Source organism: Salvia hispanica, chromosome 3 (genome assembly GCF_029641045.1).
Source record: "Salvia hispanica isolate PSC_SH4W2 chromosome 3, Shi_PSC_v1, whole genome shotgun sequence".
In the NCBI taxonomy this organism is placed as follows: Eukaryota; Viridiplantae; Streptophyta; class Magnoliopsida; order Lamiales; family Lamiaceae; genus Salvia; species Salvia hispanica.
This window is the reverse complement of record NC_142694.1, coordinates 64,644,740-64,665,038: the sequence shown is the minus strand read 5'-3', so window position 1 is coordinate 64,665,038 and position 20,299 is coordinate 64,644,740. Positions and strand designations below refer to the sequence as shown.

At 37.0% G+C, this 20,299-nt stretch overlaps 4 protein-coding genes across 4 annotated transcripts; 1 reads left to right on the top strand and 3 right to left on the bottom strand.

Moving 5' to 3' along the window:
* Positions 1–2,862: 2,862 nt before the first annotated feature.
* LOC125212110 (pectin acetylesterase 12-like) lies at positions 2,863–5,473 on the bottom strand. The gene is made up of 11 exons (XM_048112167.2): positions 5,227–5,473; positions 4,992–5,074; positions 4,565–4,694; positions 4,404–4,477; positions 4,235–4,321; positions 4,034–4,158; positions 3,862–3,964; positions 3,695–3,772; positions 3,523–3,628; positions 3,306–3,451; positions 2,863–3,182 (listed from the first exon to the last, which is right to left on the bottom strand). The coding sequence occupies exons 1-11, from the start codon at positions 5,435–5,437 to the stop codon at positions 3,075–3,077; spliced, it is 1,251 nt and encodes a 416-aa protein (XP_047968124.1). The 5' UTR covers positions 5,438–5,473; the 3' UTR covers positions 2,863–3,074.
* A 4,217-nt stretch (positions 5,474–9,690) lies between these two features.
* On the bottom strand, positions 9,691–12,490 carry LOC125214427 (protein NRT1/ PTR FAMILY 4.5-like). Its single transcript, XM_048115453.2, has 5 exons — positions 12,351–12,490; positions 11,874–12,176; positions 11,213–11,653; positions 10,939–11,063; positions 9,691–10,662 (listed from the first exon to the last, which is right to left on the bottom strand). Exons 1-5 carry the CDS (start codon positions 12,375–12,377, stop codon positions 9,807–9,809), a joined length of 1,752 nt encoding a protein of 583 aa, XP_047971410.1. The 5' UTR covers positions 12,378–12,490; the 3' UTR covers positions 9,691–9,806.
* A 1,868-nt stretch (positions 12,491–14,358) lies between these two features.
* LOC125214429 (uncharacterized) lies at positions 14,359–14,930 on the bottom strand. Its single transcript, XM_048115454.2, has one exon. The coding sequence runs from the start codon at positions 14,928–14,930 to the stop codon at positions 14,463–14,465; it is 468 nt and encodes a 155-aa protein (XP_047971411.1). The 3' UTR covers positions 14,359–14,462.
* Positions 14,931–15,011: 81 nt separating this feature from the next.
* Positions 15,012–17,251, top strand: LOC125210052 (AAA-ATPase At5g17760-like). Its single transcript, XM_048109625.2, has 2 exons — positions 15,012–16,443; positions 16,698–17,251. The coding sequence occupies exons 1-2, from the start codon at positions 15,421–15,423 to the stop codon at positions 17,136–17,138; spliced, it is 1,464 nt and encodes a 487-aa protein (XP_047965582.1). The 5' UTR covers positions 15,012–15,420; the 3' UTR covers positions 17,139–17,251.
* Positions 17,252–20,299: the final 3,048 nt, after the last annotated feature.

Below are 20,299 nucleotides of genomic sequence, written 5' to 3'. Positions count from 1 at the left end.
TTGTTATATTACTAGTATGTATGAAATTACGTGTGGATTTTATACTATCACTTTAATTTGAGGATTAAACTAACATTGTTTATTTCTAATAAGAAAAAAAGGATGTCTTCTGACAACAGTTTTCATCAAGTTGTATGAAATTTATAAGTACTACAATGTAAAGTGCTTGAAAACAATAAATTTACTACAACAAAAAACATAACATGATTTAATAAAAAGTTTGCGAATAGTAAACAGAGATGATTTAATAAAACGTTTTGAGAATAAAAAACATGGAAGTTGTAATATTAGAAGAGGAGGGTAATAATGTATTTTCTGTTATTATATAGGTTTAAAATTCAAGTTAAGATATGTAACATTGCAAATGTGGTAGTTAATTAACCGGATGAAATATAGGCTTTTGAGTAGACTTTATATGGGCCAGATACAAGACACGGGCCACATAGAAATGTAACATAGCTACCAAACACACAGTTTAACCCGAAAAACTGATTATCTTATTGTATCATAGCTACCAAACGATGCCTTCAATATATATATTACAGATAACATAAATTGTAAGATTTTATAGTTTCAAATACATTTACTCCCTCCGTCCTAAGATAAGTGACCTACTTCTTTTGGCACGGGATTTAAGGAATGGTATTTAAATAAGTTGAAGTGGAGAGAGTAAAGTATGAGAGAGGGAAAAGTAGAGGAGAGAAGAGAGAATAAAGTAGATGGAGAATAAAGTATGAGAGATAACTTTTTGCTAAAAATGGAAATAAGTCACTTATAGTGGGACACCCCAAAAAGAAATATAAGTCACTTATCTTGGGACGGAGGGAGTATTTAAATTAGTTGGATTACAATATCAATGGTTTAAATAACATAGACAAGCCTAAAACAAGTCTATTTCAGCCATAATTCCATCTTTAGTTGTCACGTCATCTAGTTCAATTTCAGCCACAATGTTGGAGTACTACTTAGACTAGATTAATTGTGGGGTCGGAACCGAGCCACGGTCAGTCATCGGTAGCTCCACAACCCAATTCCAACAGCACTTATTATGGAGTGATGGCGTTAGATATATGGAATATGTAATCGAATATTATAGATGTGTAACTAGTGTTAATTTACAATTAATATATTATAAATTTAAATGAACATATATTATAACCACAATCAGTAAATATTGGAAATTCAATCATCATATATTAGAAATACAATCAATAAATATTTAAAATCCACATATAATATAATCCCCTGTTCCAACAAGATAGTCTAATTTTTAAATATGAAAATTTCAAGTTTTTTATCTTTTTTCTCTCTCATACTTTATTCTCTCCTTTTAATTCATAAACTAACATTATATAATGCTCCACTTAAAATAAGACACCTTTTAATTTATAAACTAACATTATATAATGCTCCACTTAAAATTAGACGGATAAACCAGAATTTAGAAAACACTAGAGAAAATGATCGTTGACTTATTGGGCCACGTACTAAAATAAAATTGATTGGCCCAATAACCCATTTCATGAGAATAAGTAAGTTGGGAGGAACAAACGAAAAGAATATGGCAGCCTGAACATAAGACACAACCTCCTGCATAACACATGAATAAGACAATGATCGTGATTAAGGTGTCGGTGTTAATTATGATGATTATTTTTCTGAAGCAGATTAGACAATAATTTTGTTTTTAAATAAAATAATTAGTTCTCTTAACTAAGAGAAACCTGGCAGGGTCATTATGGTAACACCAATTTTTAAATGACAATATACCACCAACCTCGTGCTGCCATGTGGTACGTTATCTTGCAATATTTATTAGTAGGCGTTTCGGATGGATTTAAAGCAATCAGTCTATATATATAATACTAATTAAACATTTTATGCCTATAATGCAATAACTCAACAATCTACAATGCAATCCACTTATTATTATCATGCAATCTGTAGAAATCCATATAAAACGTCTACTAATGAATATTGTAATATACGCCCTTAATATTACAGGATAATGTGCTACGCGGTAGCACGAGGTTAGTGACGTTGTCACTTTAATAAGGGTTATCATCTTTACATCCCGGATCAGGCATTCTATTTTTTACTCCCTTTGTCCCACAAAAGATGTCCCACTTTCCTTTTTAGTTTGTCCCACAAAAGATGTCACATTTCCATTTTGGGTAAAAGTTCCCTCTCACATGAATATAAAAATTATATTTTCTCTCTCCATTTAACACACAAAATAAAACCTCTTAAAATCTCGTATTATCCTACAAGTATGACATCTTTTGTGGGACGGAGGGAGTAGTAATTTTAAAATTTGGTCAATGCTCCCCTGTAACTTCCAATGGCCATTTTTCAGGAGAACTATTAGTTAACGAAGAATGAATAAAATATCACACGCTATAATAAACAAGGGAAATGATTTTTTAATATTATGGTATTATAATATCATAATAGAAGTTAGGTTTAAGTAGTAATAATAGTAAATGTGATTTCATAATTTAATACTCCTCATTGTCTCGTAATAAATTTCACACTTTCATTTTTAGTTTGTCTCACAAAAGATGTCACATTTCTATATCTAGAAAAAATTCTCTCATATAAATATAAATATTATATTTTCTCTCTCTATTTAACACACCAAAAAATCTCTTAAAATCCCGTGTCGTCCCACAAGTGTGACATCTTTTATTGGACGAATGAAGTATTTTATTAAATTTTTTTACAAAACTAAATAATTTGATTAAATTTCATAATTTAAATAATTATTAACTCAAAAGTAAATAATTAGGAAATTTTCTTAAGAAGCAATTAGTCGTGTAAGTTCCACAAACAGTCGCAATTTAGCCATAATCAACAGCAAAATTATAAACAAAATAATAGTATAAAATAAAATTTTGTGACCAATATCCTCATATCCTTTTCCAAAGTTACAAGACATGAGATCTCAGTATAATAGGTAAAAACCCTTTCTTTTTTCTTTTCAACAAACTCAACAGTCTTATTTTCTCAATATAAATGGGACTTGAGATCACTATATGTAACAAAAAAAATGTAAGAGGAGAGCACATTATTGTTCAGTGGAATTGGAGGTTATGACAAGTTGTATCACAGGGATAGGGGCAGTCGATCGACTTCACATTTGCCCGGTCAAAGTACCAATCTCCAACAGATTTTGCAATACCCTGCAAATCACAGCAACGGGACATATAACTTGTTCGAAACAAAACAAGAAAGCAAGCTAGAATCTTGATTAGTTTTCAAGAAACAAATTGAAATGCAGAATACGGAATGGTCTTAGTGCATACCTTGTTTCCGATTTTGGGAGAATTATTAGCATACCACGTATCCTGCCTCTCGGATTGGCAGTGAGCGAAGCAAGAATTCAAGAATATCCCAGTCTGCCTTGATGATGCAAAGCCTTTTATCTGGTTCAGTATATGAGTCCTAAAACCTGGTGTGTGGCGTATTGTCACAGACGAGGTCTAGAGAATTAATTAACGATACGTAAAGTAGAATGATGACCTTGCAAGAATTGGATCTGTGAAGGTGAACATTGCGCAATATTGTTTCTACAGAGACGCCAGTTGCCACGAGGATCAGCTGATGGCGGAGCCAAGCTTTCTTGGACCTAAAACAAAAATTATGTTATAGTTATAGTAGAAGATGTGTTGAGAAACTTCACTATATTGCATACCTGCCATGCATCATAGGCAGCATTTAGGACGAAGAGAGGAGTTCTTATGTTGGCTATTACATTCTCAGGAAAGAAACACTGATACAAAAACAGATGGATATATATATATTAGTACTACCCCGAAATCTTGAACCAACACCAACTCATTGAGCACGAGCGAGACTTACTGAAGTTGGATCGCCGTGGTTGGTGCAAGTCCTCTCAGCACCCTGTAGGTTAACAACACCATTGAAGAAATTCCTCATAGTATGGCCACCAGAGACATCTGGACTGCGCATATTGCAAAACTAGACTTAGATATACCTACATCTACAAGTGTTCCAAGGATTAGGACGTTACGCATTCATAAAGAGTCCACCGTCGCTGAGGCACTTCACTCTGGTACTTGATGGGAATAAACCTCTAAATCTGTCGCAGTGCAAAATAACAGCTAGACCACCAGCAGAGCAACCGGCCAGAAGTACCTGAACCACAACTCATTCAATAATCAATACAACGACATTACAAAGCAACAGAATACCATCGACAAATCATGATTACTTGGTTGGCATTGTGCATTCCTTTGGACATCAGTTCGTCCATCGCAGCTTGATAGATGCGTTGCCCTCTAAACTGCAACCCTGCGGCCTAAATCAAGGAATCGTTGTCTAGTCATGATTTGGAGTAACGGTAGATGAGATAATAGGTACACTAACACAACACATCATACCTTATTTTCGCCCTCCCCTGAGAAGGAGGCTCCATCACAGTATCGTACCTTCACTCGATTCCAGTTATAAAAATCTGACATAGCAAAAGTCATCAAACAGTTACCCAAAGAAGAGTTGTTGTGGTAAATGAGAAATCAGTTTAACAAAACTATATTTGTACCTGGATTTTCCGAAGCCTTATCACTAAGTATCCCAGTAAATGCAATTTGCTTTTCAAAGTAATTTGATGACCCTCGGCGTGTCTTCTTGCGATAAACACACGTCTTAACGTTGTTGCACCACCCGCCGCCCTGCACCATATGATTGAATACATATTCAATCGAATTTCATCACCTAAATCTTGCTCATGCTTTGCTTTTTCAAGAACCAAGTCATTTATTAGAACAAAATCATGAATTGGGATTTACTGATGATACAATAGTACTATCCTCTAATCATCAAATTATCTCAAAGACTTAAAACTAAAACAACAGCTTTTCTCCTCTACAAGTAGATCAACCAAAAATGAAACAATTTAGATTGTATCAAAGAAACAAACAGCACCATACATATTAAAAAACATGAGCATTGTTACAACAAACACAAACCTCTAAGTCAACAATCCAACTATTCGCCCCGCTCCCGGATCCACGATGAAAGTGATAACCGGGCAAAGTTCCATCCAGACACACTGCAATGTGGTTCAAGAAAGGTTATCGATTTACATGCCTCCAGTTTTATTCCAAGATTGAAAAATAAAAATAGATTCCTCATTTATGAAGAACAAATTGAACACAAAATCAAATGCCATTAGAAAGCATTTTGAAGAGCAAGAAATCCCACCAGCTCCTTTAGCAGCAGCTCCATTGATGAGAGTAAGAGGCACCATAAGAGCATTGGGAGAGGCAGCAGCAGAAGCAATCCCATACAGAGATTCTAAATAAGAGTGAGATTCAATTGTTTCATTAACAAAGAGAACCTCTTGAGATGGGAAGGCAACTGCAGCTGAAATTGCAGCAGCAAGCACAAGCCATAAGCCTGTCATCACCTCCATTTGAAGAAGAAGAAGAAGAAGAAGAAGAAGGAGAAGGAAGACAAAGAGGCAGGCAACATATATAGACATGAATCATGAATGTCATTTTCTAGATGTCGTTATACTAGGTGAGTTGATGAATGTGAAAACACACTATTTTGTCAATCTGGTTTTTTCTGGTAACTATTTTTATCACCCAAATCTATGTTAAAAATCTGGTTCTGTATTTATGGAAATTGACATTTATCTGTGAAAATTGACTCGGACTCCTAATTTATTTCTTTTTGTCTCTTTTACCTTAATTCATTCCATTCACTTTTTCTGTATGGCAGATCTAACGCATACATTGCCTGCTTCTCTGACTAAATTTGTTTTCCTTCAAAAAATTTATTGTAGTTTCATCTCACTTATGACAAAAGTGACGTAATCTTTTTGAACTCATACAGTCATACATGAAATTTACAGGAGGAATGTTGACAAAAGAGTCAAAGGTTATTCAATTCCAGTTTCTGGTTAAATAAATAGAGTTTTTTTTTTATATATGAACACAATAATTGACTATAGTGAAAATTGATGGTTAACACGCACATGTGCCAAATTCTCAACTCGAACACGAACCCGACCTATTAATATTCGGGTTAGATAGTTATTAGATTAATCTCATAACGATATAACCCAACAAAGTCACTCGAATTCGACCTGTTAAATGAAATTCTCAACTCGAACACAATTCCGATCAACTACCTTCAAATTTGAATACGACTCAGACACGACATAATATGTATAGTATGGTTGACAAGATACAAAAATGACCTGAATCGTATGTACACGATTAATCAAACATGATATTACACAATTAAATACTCCCTCCGTACACAAAAAATAGGGCAATTGGTGTATGACACGGATTTTAATGTAGAATTGGTAAAGTAAGAGATAAGGGAAAAAGTAAGAGAGAAGGAGAAAAAAATTAATGAGTAATAGTGTTAGTGGAATGATGTGTAGGTTATTATTTGTTGAAAACTTTTCATAAATGAATATGCTTTATTTTTTGTGGACTGCCAAAAATTGTAAATGTGCCCTACTTTTTTTGGACGGAGGAGGGAGTATGATTTATACGATAAAACTCTAATTTACACGATTAAAATCTTATTTATACAATTAAATCTTATTTATAGGATTAAATCTTATTTTTAAACCAGATTTATAAGATTTGAGCCCAATATACACAAGTTAAGAAATTAAATTACTTCGTCATGTACATAAACATGTCCATATAATGGTCTTAATTCTCAAATTGGAACACATAAATGAATGAGTTTAATCTAGAAAGGACTAATTTTAATCCTCCCTCCGTCCAAATAAAATAGAGCACAATCACCATTTTTAGCCATCCACAAAAAATAGAGCACGTCCAGTTATGGAAAGTTTTTAATAAATAATAATCTTACACATCATTCTACTAAACACACTTCTCAACTACTTTTTGTCCTTCTTTCTTACTTTTTTGCATTCTATCTTATTTTACTAATTTTACATTAATATCTGTGTCATATATAAATTATTTTATTTTTTATGGACGGAGAGAGGGGTTATGAAATTATAATACTCCTACGAAAGGACTTTTTTTCACTACCATACAAAAGGACTTGCTATTTATATAATATGTATATTAATCTATTAATTGTGGCTGATGATTTATGAATTGGTATGGTGGGCACCAAACATGGCCTAACACCTTGCGGCACAGCTGTATACTGAAAGGGGCTTTTTGTCTCCACTAGTCGGTGCTGCTACTGCATGGGTTTGGATTCTTCGTAACAACTGCATATATGTGCATATGCAGAATAAATTTATCATGTGATAAATGACACGAATTTTAATAAAATATTACTCCATATGTAAGTGATGTAAGAGTAGGTTAGATCATGTCTACCATCTTACTATACATGATAAGTTTTTATGAACAAAACAAAAATATTATGATAAATTTTTCTTTGCGGGCGAAATGTAAAACTTTATCAAAATAAATAAATCATATTTTAACTAAATTCTAGTATTACAATTAAAGTTAAATTGTCAAAAAAATAGGAGTAATGAATATTGGATCTGCAACTTTCAAATTCAGTCATATATAAACCATGAACTTGACAATTTTTTCCACTTTGTTCATTTCTTTAGGAGTATTTTGAATTTAGGACTCATTATCATATGATTATTCATTTAGAATTATGTTGTTAGATTAGTTTAATAAGATGGGATACTATAATTTATTATCATGTGTTATTCATATAAGAATAAGTTGTGAGATTCAGTCTCATGAATCCAATATAATAACACATTCAATCGTGAGATACAATCTTTCGGATGTACCATTGGAAAAACAAAGTAACTCAATAGTGTCTCAATTGCACAACTAGTTTGCCTTTCTTAATGTCAGATCAATGGATAGACTTAAACCTGCACACGGTTCAAAACCGTCGGTTCCGGTTCAAAATCGACGGTTCACGGTTCAGCAAAACCTTGAACCTGAACCGGCCCGACAAGGTGTTGGCCGTTCCGGTTCAAAAACCACCGGTTTTTGGGCCAAACCGGCGGTTCCGGGCTGGTTCTACAGTTCAATTTTTTTGTCTTTTTAGTTTTTATTTATCTACAAAAGGCGCATAAATAAAATTCAAACAATAAGGATGAAAGTTGCAATTTTATTGAGATATAAATTTCAACGAGACTACGAGTTACAATTATAACGATTACAATTTACAAAAAACTTGAAGTCTTGAAGTCTTAAACAATAAATTTAAATATACTTGTAAATTTCAACTAGACCTACAAAAATGACTTGAAGTTTTGAACAACAAATTTATAAGTATATACTTTTAGTCGGCGAATGAGATGTTTCTACATAACTAAGTTGAGGACACCTTTAGCAATTCAACCTTAAATGTTGAGTTTAGTCTAACAATCAACAATTATGGTAGAATTGTTATAAATTTCCTAGAATTAGTCTTATAGAGAAGTCTCCTTCACCGACTAGAGTATATACAAATAAAGTTATTTAATTATATTTGCATATTTTTAAAGTTGAAACAAATAAAAAAAAAGGAAAAATAAAGGGAAAAAAAAAACCTTAAATTCAACTTAAATTTAAATTGAGGTGCCTACGTATCCCCAATGCTCAATTGCATTGGGGAATCAAAGCTCACGTAGTTCTTTTACATGCATGACTTACCTAGTTAGTGGTAGGGGCATGCCCATATTCGATCGGATGAATTGTCTTCGTGCGACGGATGAGAGTACGATATCCCCCACCATCATTACAAGACTCTTCTCTACATTATTCTCTCTCTTAATTTACTATTTATTCCCTTTAACTATTTATTGGGATTTTTACAAAACGGATATGCAAAAGTAATCGGGACTCCTAAAGTGGGACGGAGGGAGTATTAAAATATTGATCCTACTTTTATATATTAGTATTAGTACTATAATAAAATGTGAGTAAAATGAATTAGTGGAATGTGGAATCCACTACCAAATGTAGTAAACATGAAATGGGACAATTATTCACGGACATGACATATAATAGGGAACAGAGGGAGTAGATGGGTCATTGGCACATACGACATTAAATTTAATATTATTTTAGGAGATGAGTGACCCATTTCTATATAGTATCAAAACAAATCCTAGTAAAAGATGGATCTATTTATCTCTATCTCTTATTTTGTTTATCTTACGAGTGGAAGTCCGATATGAGTAGCTTCCCAACTGATTATTTTTGCCCACAGGGGCGTAGCGCAGTTGGCAACGGAAGGGCAGATCTTGCTGCAATGAGTTTGAGTTCAAATCCCACTGCTGTCGTGCAGTTGCTTCCATATCTCAGACACAAGTGTGAGGTCTTGAGAGATGGCAAGACGGGCTTCTGGCAGCCAGTGGGTTAAGGCCTTCCCCTTAACGGGCTACTATATACCCTGATTTAACCCACTCACATGATATCGGGCCAGAGTGTGGGGCCCGCCAAGGCGACAGAATTGCCTTTTTTGTTGCAACGAGTGGAAGTCCGGTATTATTACTTCGGCCCAATTCAATGATGGATCTCTTGTCTCTTGTCTTGTCTATCTCATGTGTAGTCCGATGTTCATTATATAAGTATAGTGTTGATTTCCTTGTATGATACCTTTTAAAGGATTGAGTGACCTTGTTATAATGAAATAGCCTCCCCATATATTTAGGTCATACAAAAAATTAATAAAAGTTAAAACTATAAATTGAAATTTGCAGAAAATGTAGTTATTATTTCAAATGACCTTCCAATGTAATAATCCGTTGACAACTCATGAACATAAAACCAAATAAAAACAAAAGTAAAGAAAAAAAAAATATAACACAGTCAATCAAGTTTATCAGGCTCTCCGGCAGCCTCAACGACAACAACACCGCCGTTGTCATCGGCGTTGGTCTTGTACTTGTACCACATTGCCCAAAAGAGATAGTGGAAGAAGTTGATGACACTCAAAATAGCAAGAAGCCAATAAAACAGATCCAACTTATTCCTATCCAAATCCAGGCCATACACCCACGCCTTTTTACTCGGCGTCACCCTTTTGGTGACCGCCGTCACCACCTCCACCAACACACTGCTCAAGAAGTAGCCCAACGAGAGCGATATCCACGTGAAGGAGGTGGACAGCGACTTCATCCCGGCGGGCGCCTCCTTGTAGAAGAACTCCATGAGCCCGACCAGCGTGAACATGTCCGCTATCCCAAATATACCGTACTGGAACGACAGCCAGAAGAGGCTCACAGGCGCCAAGGGGTTCTCCAGCGACTGCCGCCTCCTCTTCACCTCCACCAGGGCGGCTGCTGACATGGACACCGCTGACAGGACGAGCCCCACCCCCACGCGCTGGAGCTGGGTGATTCCCGTTGGGTGCCCTGTGAGGCGGCGTGCCAAGGGGACAAACAGCGCGTCGTATATGGGGATGAGGATGACCATGAAGAGGAGGGGGATGATCGGGATTGAGGCCGGTGGGACCTTGAATGACCCCAGCTTAGTGTCCATTCTGTTGCCTTGCTGGACGGAGAAGGTCTGCAGCTGGGCGAGGCATGTGTTCATGATGATGGTGCTTCCTATGATTGGTAACATCCTTGTTAGCACCTTCACTTCTTCTACCTGTGTCACTGTGCAGATTTCCCATTCTGTTGCCTCTGTTTTCTCCCCTAGGATTGCTGCTTTGTCTAGCCACCTATATATTTATACCGTTGGTAGATCAGTCATGTTTCGACTAGATCATATGATACAGTAATAATTGCTTGTATACGCTTACTTGACCAACATGATAATTTATTACGCATATAAAATAACAGGTATAGGCAAGATAATTCTCATTATCCTAACAAAATGTAACCACTCGAAGATTCAAGATTAACTTTAACTAGTTGTTAGCATACAGTGAAGTTCAAATAAGTGTGTTTACTTTGCTCTAACATAGCTACCAAACGATAAATAATACGATCATTACCTGAACTGTTGGGTATGAGGAATTATTGCAATTGTGGAGTCTAAATCTTTCTTGCTCAGCTCGTAGAGCTCATTAGGGTTCTCAGGATGAGGCAGCCCACGATTTTTTACCGCTACTATTATTACCTGAGAAAAGGAAGAATGAAGCATGGATTGTTAAATAGAGATGTAATCAAATGTAACTACATACTGTACAAACTCTAAGCTATGATTTGGACCGGTAGATTTTAAGATCTGACGTAAACAAGATGACAAACTTGTGTGAATATGCATACCTGTGCGATTCTAACAAGTGGGCTGTGTTTAGGGATTTTGAGGCGATAGAAGGGTTTCCCAAGTATAAGTACCACAAAAGCTAAGAAGGTGGCAATGGTGACTATGAGGAACCCCTTCCACCAGTTGTCTTTCAAAGGGTGGTTTGTAGAAACCCAAACGATAACTGTGACTCCGATTGATGCACCACCAACTATACTCAGCAGCAGCCAATTGAAATAGCTTGCCAGCGACTTGGCTTCCTCGGGGTCGTTCTCATTGAACTGGTCAGCCCCGAGGGCCGGGAAAGACCCCCGCAGTCCACCCGCGCCCAGCGCCAGCAAGAACATTGTCGTGTAGAAGTAGACGGCCTTGCCTCCCCCTATACAACTCGACTCTCCGATTCCACAAAATGAAGGTAGCAAATGTTCGGAGTGAGCTTCAATGGTCAGCATTACTAGAGCCTGAATCAATGAATTATTTAATTGAAAATTATTATGGAACTATTGAGTATTCTCTACATGAGATTTTATGAAGTGTTGTTTTATGGGTTAATGAAGAGAGTGTAAAGTAAGAGACATGAAAAAGTAGAAATAGAGTTGTTTCCATTTTAGGAAAATGGGAACAGAGGGAGTATATAAGATCTTGAATAATGAAGATTATTTATATAGGTAGATTAGTTACCATGAGTTCAAGTGCCCCAAAAATGATGGAGGTGTGGAACCTGTTAATAAAAGTGTCGGAGATGAAGCCACCAACTACAGATAGTAGAAATGTAGTTCCCATCAAGTTAGTGAAAGTGTTAGCAGCTGTGGGGAGATCGAAATATAGCTTGAACATGAAGTAGAGGACCAAGCTCATCATGTTCGCTACGAAACCCATATTTTCCAATGCAGCCAAACCATAAATGAAAGATGCAGCTCGGACACCTCCTTTCCCTTTCATCTCCGATGGCATTGTCGCACCCTTCTCTGCGTCGTCTTCTCCCTGTGTAGATCATATACTATATGATTAGATCATTAAACTTATCAACTTGAGGTATAATTAGTTAACACACTCACCATGCTTCAAATTAACTAATGTGACAAGGAATACTATGATGGGTAATTAAAGGTGTATGATATATAAATATATATATATATAGGTGATGAAATTAACAACCTTGTATGCAACGTCAATTATTGGCATATACTACTTCTTGTTGCCAATCGGACGAGTTGATGATCCGGCCATATATAGCTGTCTTCTCCTTCACTTAGATCACTCCAATGCAATCACACTGAAATTTTTAAATATGCTCAATCCACTTTTGTTGCTTATGTTGAATCTGGGTGTTGAAGACAAAATAGGTGATTAGCATTACTGTTGTAGAATGTACGCTTGATTTGCCTAAGAAAATAACTTAACGAAACATAACTAAGCATAGTTACTTTCATAATTTTGCCTAAAATTATTCATTACCACGAGTTATCTTAGAGCATCTTCAACAATTTACATAATATTCAAACTCATTTTATTCTAAAACATCAAATCACTTTTTACATTCTTCAAATCTCAAATTGGGATTTGGGTATGTAATAGTGTAAACCCAAAAATATGTAGTACTATAATTTGCCAAAAATCCAAAATAAGGTAATTTGTTAGCGCCTTTGTAATGGAAATAATCCAATACCTTATTTTCCAATTCATTATAATTCAACTTTATTTTAACATGTCTATTCGTGTTTACTTTGTACAAATAAACCTAATATTGTAGACATATGAGGATTAATGCTCAGAGGGGATCGCATTGTCATTTGCTTGTTTAAAATTGTTAACACATTTGTATTATACATGTACTGCGAACTCAATCTGGGGCCATTGCTGTAAATTCGTTGATCTAATTTTTCATGCACTGCTGTCACATAGAAATGACAGAAATGTATAGTTATATCCAATGAAATTTAGTAAAGTTGCCCAAGGTTCAGTTAGATGTTGCCCACCAGCTTCTTATATTTGTATTCTTTTTCTGTGTTCATGGCTGTATTTAGTACCCCCCAACAAGGCTTATCTTTCTCGGTTTTGAAGCTCAATAACAGCAAAGTGAATAGTATCTGACAGCTTCCAATCCATTGTTTGCAGAAATACAAGTATGAACCCATATCTACTTGATAATTATTAAATCTTTAGTAGTAGTATCCTGGCTTCATACATGCAATCCTTAGAATCTGTATTTTGCCCATGCTACAAGCAGCAAGCAATAACCATCCTACTTTTTTCTGCCATTACGTAACTACCACTTGAGCGTTTTAGATTATTAAGTGTGTGTATAATGTTTATTCCTACCTGAAATTCACTGCTTATAAACATGTCCCTATCTCAGTCTTTTTACCCTTGAATACCTTACTGTGCCCAAGCATAGTGATGTTCCTACATATCCAAATACTCTATCTGTGTTTCCTCTCTCTTACTTTATTCTCTCCTCATTACCTCACAAAACAACACTGCACAAAATATTATGCCGAAAAGCAAATGTTTCATATTATTACCTCACAAAACAACCATAATAAAATACTGCATCACGATATTTGTACCAGAGTAAAAAACATGATAAAAAACCATAGGGTTTCATTCTAAAATCAATTGGTTATAAGATGGGAATCTTTCATGGATTCATGGCATCAGAGCCATGTTGCAACCTGAAAACTGAAAATGCCTGACCCCAATCGACAAAGAGCTGGTCCAACCCATTAGAAAAAAAGTCTAACCGCTCCAAGGTTTCTATCATAACATATGTATTTAAGATTTATCCATACATTCAGCCAGAAAGGGGAAGGAAAAGATAAATGTAAAAGCAAATTATTGGTTATTTGAAGCGACACAAGGCCAAAATTCCTTGTTCCATATTTCAACAGTAATGTTTCAGCTACATAACATGCATATCTACATAGTTACATAACTGGACCAAAAATTTGTTGAAGTTTGCATTAATATAATAGGTGGTTCTGAGATGTATTTACTAGTCATAGATCTGCAAGAGTGTTATTCCAAAACTGAATGTCAACTAACCCAATTCCTAGAGAATCAGCATCTAAGTCCACAATTGGTAAAATTTGTTAGAGAATGTGGAGTATCTTGTTAGCAATCAGCAAAACTGGTCAATCTATTCCTAAAAGTATAAAACATAACATGAAGAAAACATAATGAATGCAATAACATAGCGAGAAATAGAATTAACAGATCTATAATGTAAATTATACTAATCTCTGAAATTGATTACTAATTGGATTGAGATCACCCGTCATCCACATCGGAATGGTTCTGATTGGACATTAAGGAGGCTACTCTCTCAATTGCTTCCTTGGCGTTTCGTCTGGCCAGCAGAGCTCCCATCACTTTCTGCTCCGCATCGGCTCTAGCAAGGGCTGCCGCCCTGTGCATCGCAGCGGCGGCAATTTTGGCGGCGCAGAGAGATACTTTGGTTGAATGGATGAAGGAAAAAGAGGGATCGGAGCAGTGGGGGCAGAGGTAGCGGTTAGAGTGGGAGGAAGGGAGGCAGGTGAGGTGGACGAGGGCGGGGCATCGGAGGCACATGATGCGGGCGGCGGTGTCGTCGTGGATGTCGAAGCAGACGGGGCAGAAGGTGCCGCGCTTGTGGCGGAGCAAGCAGGCGGTGCAGAGGTCCGCAAAAACGCCGTGGTGAGGGACGTTGTGGACGAGGATGGGACCCGACCCGCAATCCTGGCATTCCCCAACCGCCATCAAAGAGGGTTTTAGTTTTAGGGCTCAATTTGAATTTTGATTTTTCTCTATTGAGGAAGGTAGAGTTTTTGGGTGCCGTATATATGAATAGCATAGGCGGGAAGCCCATTACTATTCATTCCACTGTATAGCTGCCAAATTTAGTTAAATCAAAGTGAATTAAAATAAGAGTCTAAACAATTTATATTTTTAAATTTGGTAAGAACTTTTGTAAAAAGAAAAGATTTTAGAATGATACAAGTTTAACATAAAAATACGCAATTGAAATATTGTTAATAAAAAATAAAGATCTCTAACTCATTAATAAAAAAAAGAATTACCAAAAGTAAAAGTAGACAACTTTTAAATGGGAACAATATTCTTATTTATGGAACAAAGGAGTATTTCTCATTCTCATATAACCCTAAATATACTACTCCTATATAAGTAGGTTCCTCTCTTCACCTTTGTGTGTGTATTGTGAATTTGTGATAATAGTATTGTGCAAGCAATGGCTATGCCGATGAACATGCCCCCGGCTTCGTCCATCTTCTCGATGTACGCCTCCGTCTCCGCCGTCATCATGCTCCTCCACACAACAATCAACCAGCTCCTCCCCCGCCCCGCCCAGCAATTCCTCCTCTCCCTCCTCCACCGCCTCTTCTCCCGCCGCCCCTCCCACGCCACCGTGGTCATCGAGGAGCGCGACGGCCTCTCCTCCAACGAGATCTTCTACGCCGCCGAGACCTACCTCTGCTCCCACCTCCGCCCCGACTTCCACCGCCTCAAGGTCACCAAGCGCCACAAGGACCCCTCCCTCTCCCTCCGCTTCGCCAACTCCCAGACCATCGTCGACGACTCCCACCTCGGCGTCCCCCTCCACTGGCGCTTCGTCAACGAGGAAAACAAGAAACCCAACAAGGTCCTCGACGAAGACTCCAACCACCTCGTCCTCGAATCCGAGAAGCGTTACTTCGAACTCACCTTCAATAAAAAGTTCAAAGACACCGTCCTCGACTCATACATCCCGTCCATCCTCGACCGAGCCAAAATCATTCGGGAGGAGAAAAAGGTCGTAAAGATTCACACCATATCCGGCGCTGCTTCCTTCAACTCCTTCGTCTGGGACTCCATCAATTTGGAGCACCCCTCAACGTTTGAGACGCTGGCAATGGAGGCGGATTTGAAGACGAGGATCAAGGAGGATTTGGACCGGTTCGTGGGGAGGAAGGACTTTTACCGGCGAGTTGGGAGGGCGTGGAAGAGAGGCTACTTGCTGTATGGCCCGCCGGGGACGGGGAAATCCAGCTTGATTGCGGCTATGGCGAATTATCTCAAGTTCGATATCTACGATTTGGAGCTTACTAATGTGAGGCGTGATTCCGATTTGAGGAAACTGCTTCTCACCACCGCCAATAGGTCCATTCTTGTCATTGAGGATATTGATTGCACCGTCCAACTTCCCGACAGGAACGGCTTCGCCGCCGCTGTTGAAGTTGGTAATGCCCATTTCCAACGCCCGCGTGATCATCAGGTTGATTTTTTACATTATGTATTTGTTTCTTGCTTCAATTTCATTTTGTTGTGTGTTTGAGTTGAAAATATAGTTTTAAAAAGTAGTAGTATTGAAAGAATTTTAATTTTTTTTGGATATTTTTCAATGAACCCAGTTTCAATATAAACATTTAATGATAGAAAATGCATTGAAGATTGATTTCAAAGCCTTTTTTTTGTACATGTTAACATGGGTACAATAAAAATGTTACTAACATGAAGATTTTGTTTTAGTTCACACTCTCAGGGCTGTTGAACTTCATCGACGGGCTGTGGTCGAGCTGCGGGGACGAGCGAATCATCGTATTCACTACAAACAACAAAGGCAAGCTGGATCCGGCATTGCTCCGGCCGGGGCGCATGGACATGCACATACAGATGTCCTATCTCACGCCCGATGGGCTCCGCCTCTTGGCCTCCACTTATCTCGGCATCCACGGCCACCACCCCCGTCTCTCCGAGATCGAAAATCTAATCAAGATGAAGAACACCACTCCCGCTGAAGTTGCCGAAGAGCTCATGAAATTTGATGATGTCGATTTATCCCTTAATGAGTTGCTAAATTTTCTTGAAAACAAGAACACCGAAGAAGACGACACCAAAGTTATTAGTGATAAAGATATGGAGGTTGGTGCGGCCAAACACCAAGTTACGGCCCTCGATTGGGACTTTTAAATGTGACACATTAAGAAACTACTAATTTGGAATGCTAAAATGGTTGGATATTGCTAGCTTAGGTTTGATAACATGTTGCTTTAGTTCTTTTCCTTTTCAACAATTAAATTTTGATTTATGTCTGAGCTCCCTTTTAAATTGAAGTCATAGGTTGCTTTAGTTCTTTTCCTATTCAACAATTAAATTATAATTTATGTCTGAGTACCCTTTAAATTGAAGTCATACGTGTGAAGCAAATTTGATTTCAGTTTTCATCCACTGTTATTACGACGAAATGCAACACTGAAATAAGTATTCCATTAAACAGGTCTGCATCGAGCTACCAAAAAATTAAAGAAGCAGTTTGCAAATAATTGCGAAATACCTTCACACTACTTAAGGTGCTCACAGCCCAATTTATGCCATAAAATTTTACTCCCGATTTACCATTTTTGGGTGTCCCACTTTAGCGTATCCACAATGATGGCCCTCTTGGGCATGCTCAAGCCACCATTTCTTGGGCATGCCCAACAAACTTGGCCCTGCCCATAAATACTTGGTCACTACAATGGCCACCATTTTTTGTTATATTTCAACAATTAAAATTATTTTCATACTTTTTTGTTATATTTTAATATTACTAGAATAAAAATTATATGCCTATAATAATTAAAAAATGCATACTTTAAAAAAAATGCATTCTTTAAAAATTACTAGAACAAATTGAAACCAAAGTTTTGTCGTATTATAGATAGGGTAAAATTATACAACGAAAATTTTTTAAAAACAACAAAAAAATGACTCCACCGCCCGCCTACTCGGCGTCGTCATCGGAATCTGTAAGGTCTGTACAGACTCAGATAAAGCCAAAGAGTTACAAGATTACAAGTGATCTAACCACTCAATCTCCAAGCAGCTCCAGATCTTGGAAGTATATCCCTGAAACACTTAATACACAGATTAAATGTGTTTGGATGCAAGATAAAAGATATAGAGAACTAGATTAGAACAAGAACAAGGAAATCAATCGAACAATCAGAATAGGCTCAAGTTGCACCACATACAACTGCACAGGCCTATTTATCCGACCCTCAATCCATTATTCACCAATTGATTTGCCACAAACGGGAGAAAACTGCAGCAGTTGACAGAACTGCTCCACCGTACCCACCAGACCCTAGATCCAGCAGTTAATCTACTGCCAAACCAACCTAGGATCAAAGCCACGGCCAAACTCCACTTTCCACTTCTTCAGAACTCCAAGAAACCACCACACACTCGGTCAATCGCACCAGACCAGAAACCAGGGGTTTCTCCACGCTCTATTCCCTCACTGACTCAGTGTAACAACACACGCAGAACTGAGGAAGAAGAAGAAGAAGACACTCTCAAGCTCATAGCACAAAGAGAACACAGAGGATGAAGAAAAAAAGGAAATCCTAGAACATCGCTCAACGTAGAGAGAAAGAAGAGAGGCAGAAATCAAAGTGTAGAGGCAACCGAGGTCTGGGAGTATATAAATGACACAACCTCAATGTAACGCCCCGCTTTTTCGAACCCTAATTTTGTGACGTGAAATTTTTTGCATTAAATGCTTTTAATGCTATGATATGTGGATTAAATGATGAGTGAATTAATTGCAATATTCTTTGTGACCTAATTGCGATAGTGAGTTGAGTTTGAGTTGAATAGTCAAACTTGTTGAATATGTGACGTGGCTATTGAATAGTCAATATTGTGGAAAATATGACGTGGCCGTGGAATGGTCAAAGTCGTTGGAAAATGTGAAGTGGAGGTGAAATTCGAATATGTGGATATTTTAATGTGGGGAGAAATAATAATTGTGGTGAATTATTTTCCTAAGGGATGAGTGAGAATTTAATAGGAGTATTATTTAAGTATGTGGAATTTTCGACCCCTCCTATTTATTGAGGAAGAAATCCAATTTTTCTTGGATTTAATTGTTGCTTGGGATAATTATCCGAATTAAATCCAAAGTCCGAATATCCCTAAATTGTACCATGAATTTTCGGCCCCTATGATTTCTTTAAAGAGATTTTCGAAAATCTCTTATTATGGGAGAAGGGATTGTTTTTATTATATTATTTGATCCCTTGTTTATTCTCTTCCATAAATAAATTCAAATATTCTAGCATATCAAATCTAAGGAGATCTTACCATATCCTAATTTAAATAGGATTTTAATTAAATCCCTTTTAAAAGAGTCAAACTACACGCCACTTTTCACTATTATTGGGGAGATTATTATTATTTTTCTTGCTCCATGATATTTTATTCTACTCCGTGAAATATTCAAATTAAATAATAGGCTAATTAAATAGCCTAGAAATTCGAAATCCCCTATTTTCTCAACCAAATTAACGCCACTTCTCTTCCTAAATCTTTCCAAATCTTTAATTTATTTAATTAAAGATATTATATCTTGCACTCTATAAATAAGAGAGAAGACCTAAACCCTAGATCACAAATCACGCCTCCCCCACTCCCAAATTTTCGATCCCCCTCTCCCCACTCTCTCTCTCAAATTTTTCTTCTACTTTCTCCATTAATTCTTCATCTTTTGGAGAAGAATTGAAGCTGAAATTCGAGAATTCGTTGAAGAATCAAGATCCTACTTGTTTTCTACCGATTGTTCTATTGAAAATGTATTTTTGTTTTGATCTCCTCTTCTTCTACCGATCAATCGGTGTTCTTGAGTCCACATGCATTTAGATCGAGTGAAGGGGGAAATTAATCGATGAATTTGGATGCATGTGTATGTGTTGTGACCGTGTGTGTGTGTGCATGCCTCGGTAGGCGTGCACATGTGAGGTGTGTGTGTGTGCGTGTGTTGTGTGTGGAAAACACTCATGCGTGTCACGATTCGATGATAAATCTGGAGTTGTTGTGTGAATAAAAACGATATGATAATCGTACTTTGATTTTGAATGGGAATATTGAAAATAATCGATGGGAAAAAGGAAAACGTGAGAACATGCATGATTTTGATCCATGATTGGGACTTATTTGAAATATATGAACTAAAGGTGATAGCTCGCGTTCTCGGTGTGATAACAAGAAGAAGTACGTACTTGAAATCGAAGGAAATCGAGGTGGGCTTTATTCTTAACTCTCTTTTATGTTGCAAATTATGATAGTGGAGCAATAAGGGTGGATTGTGT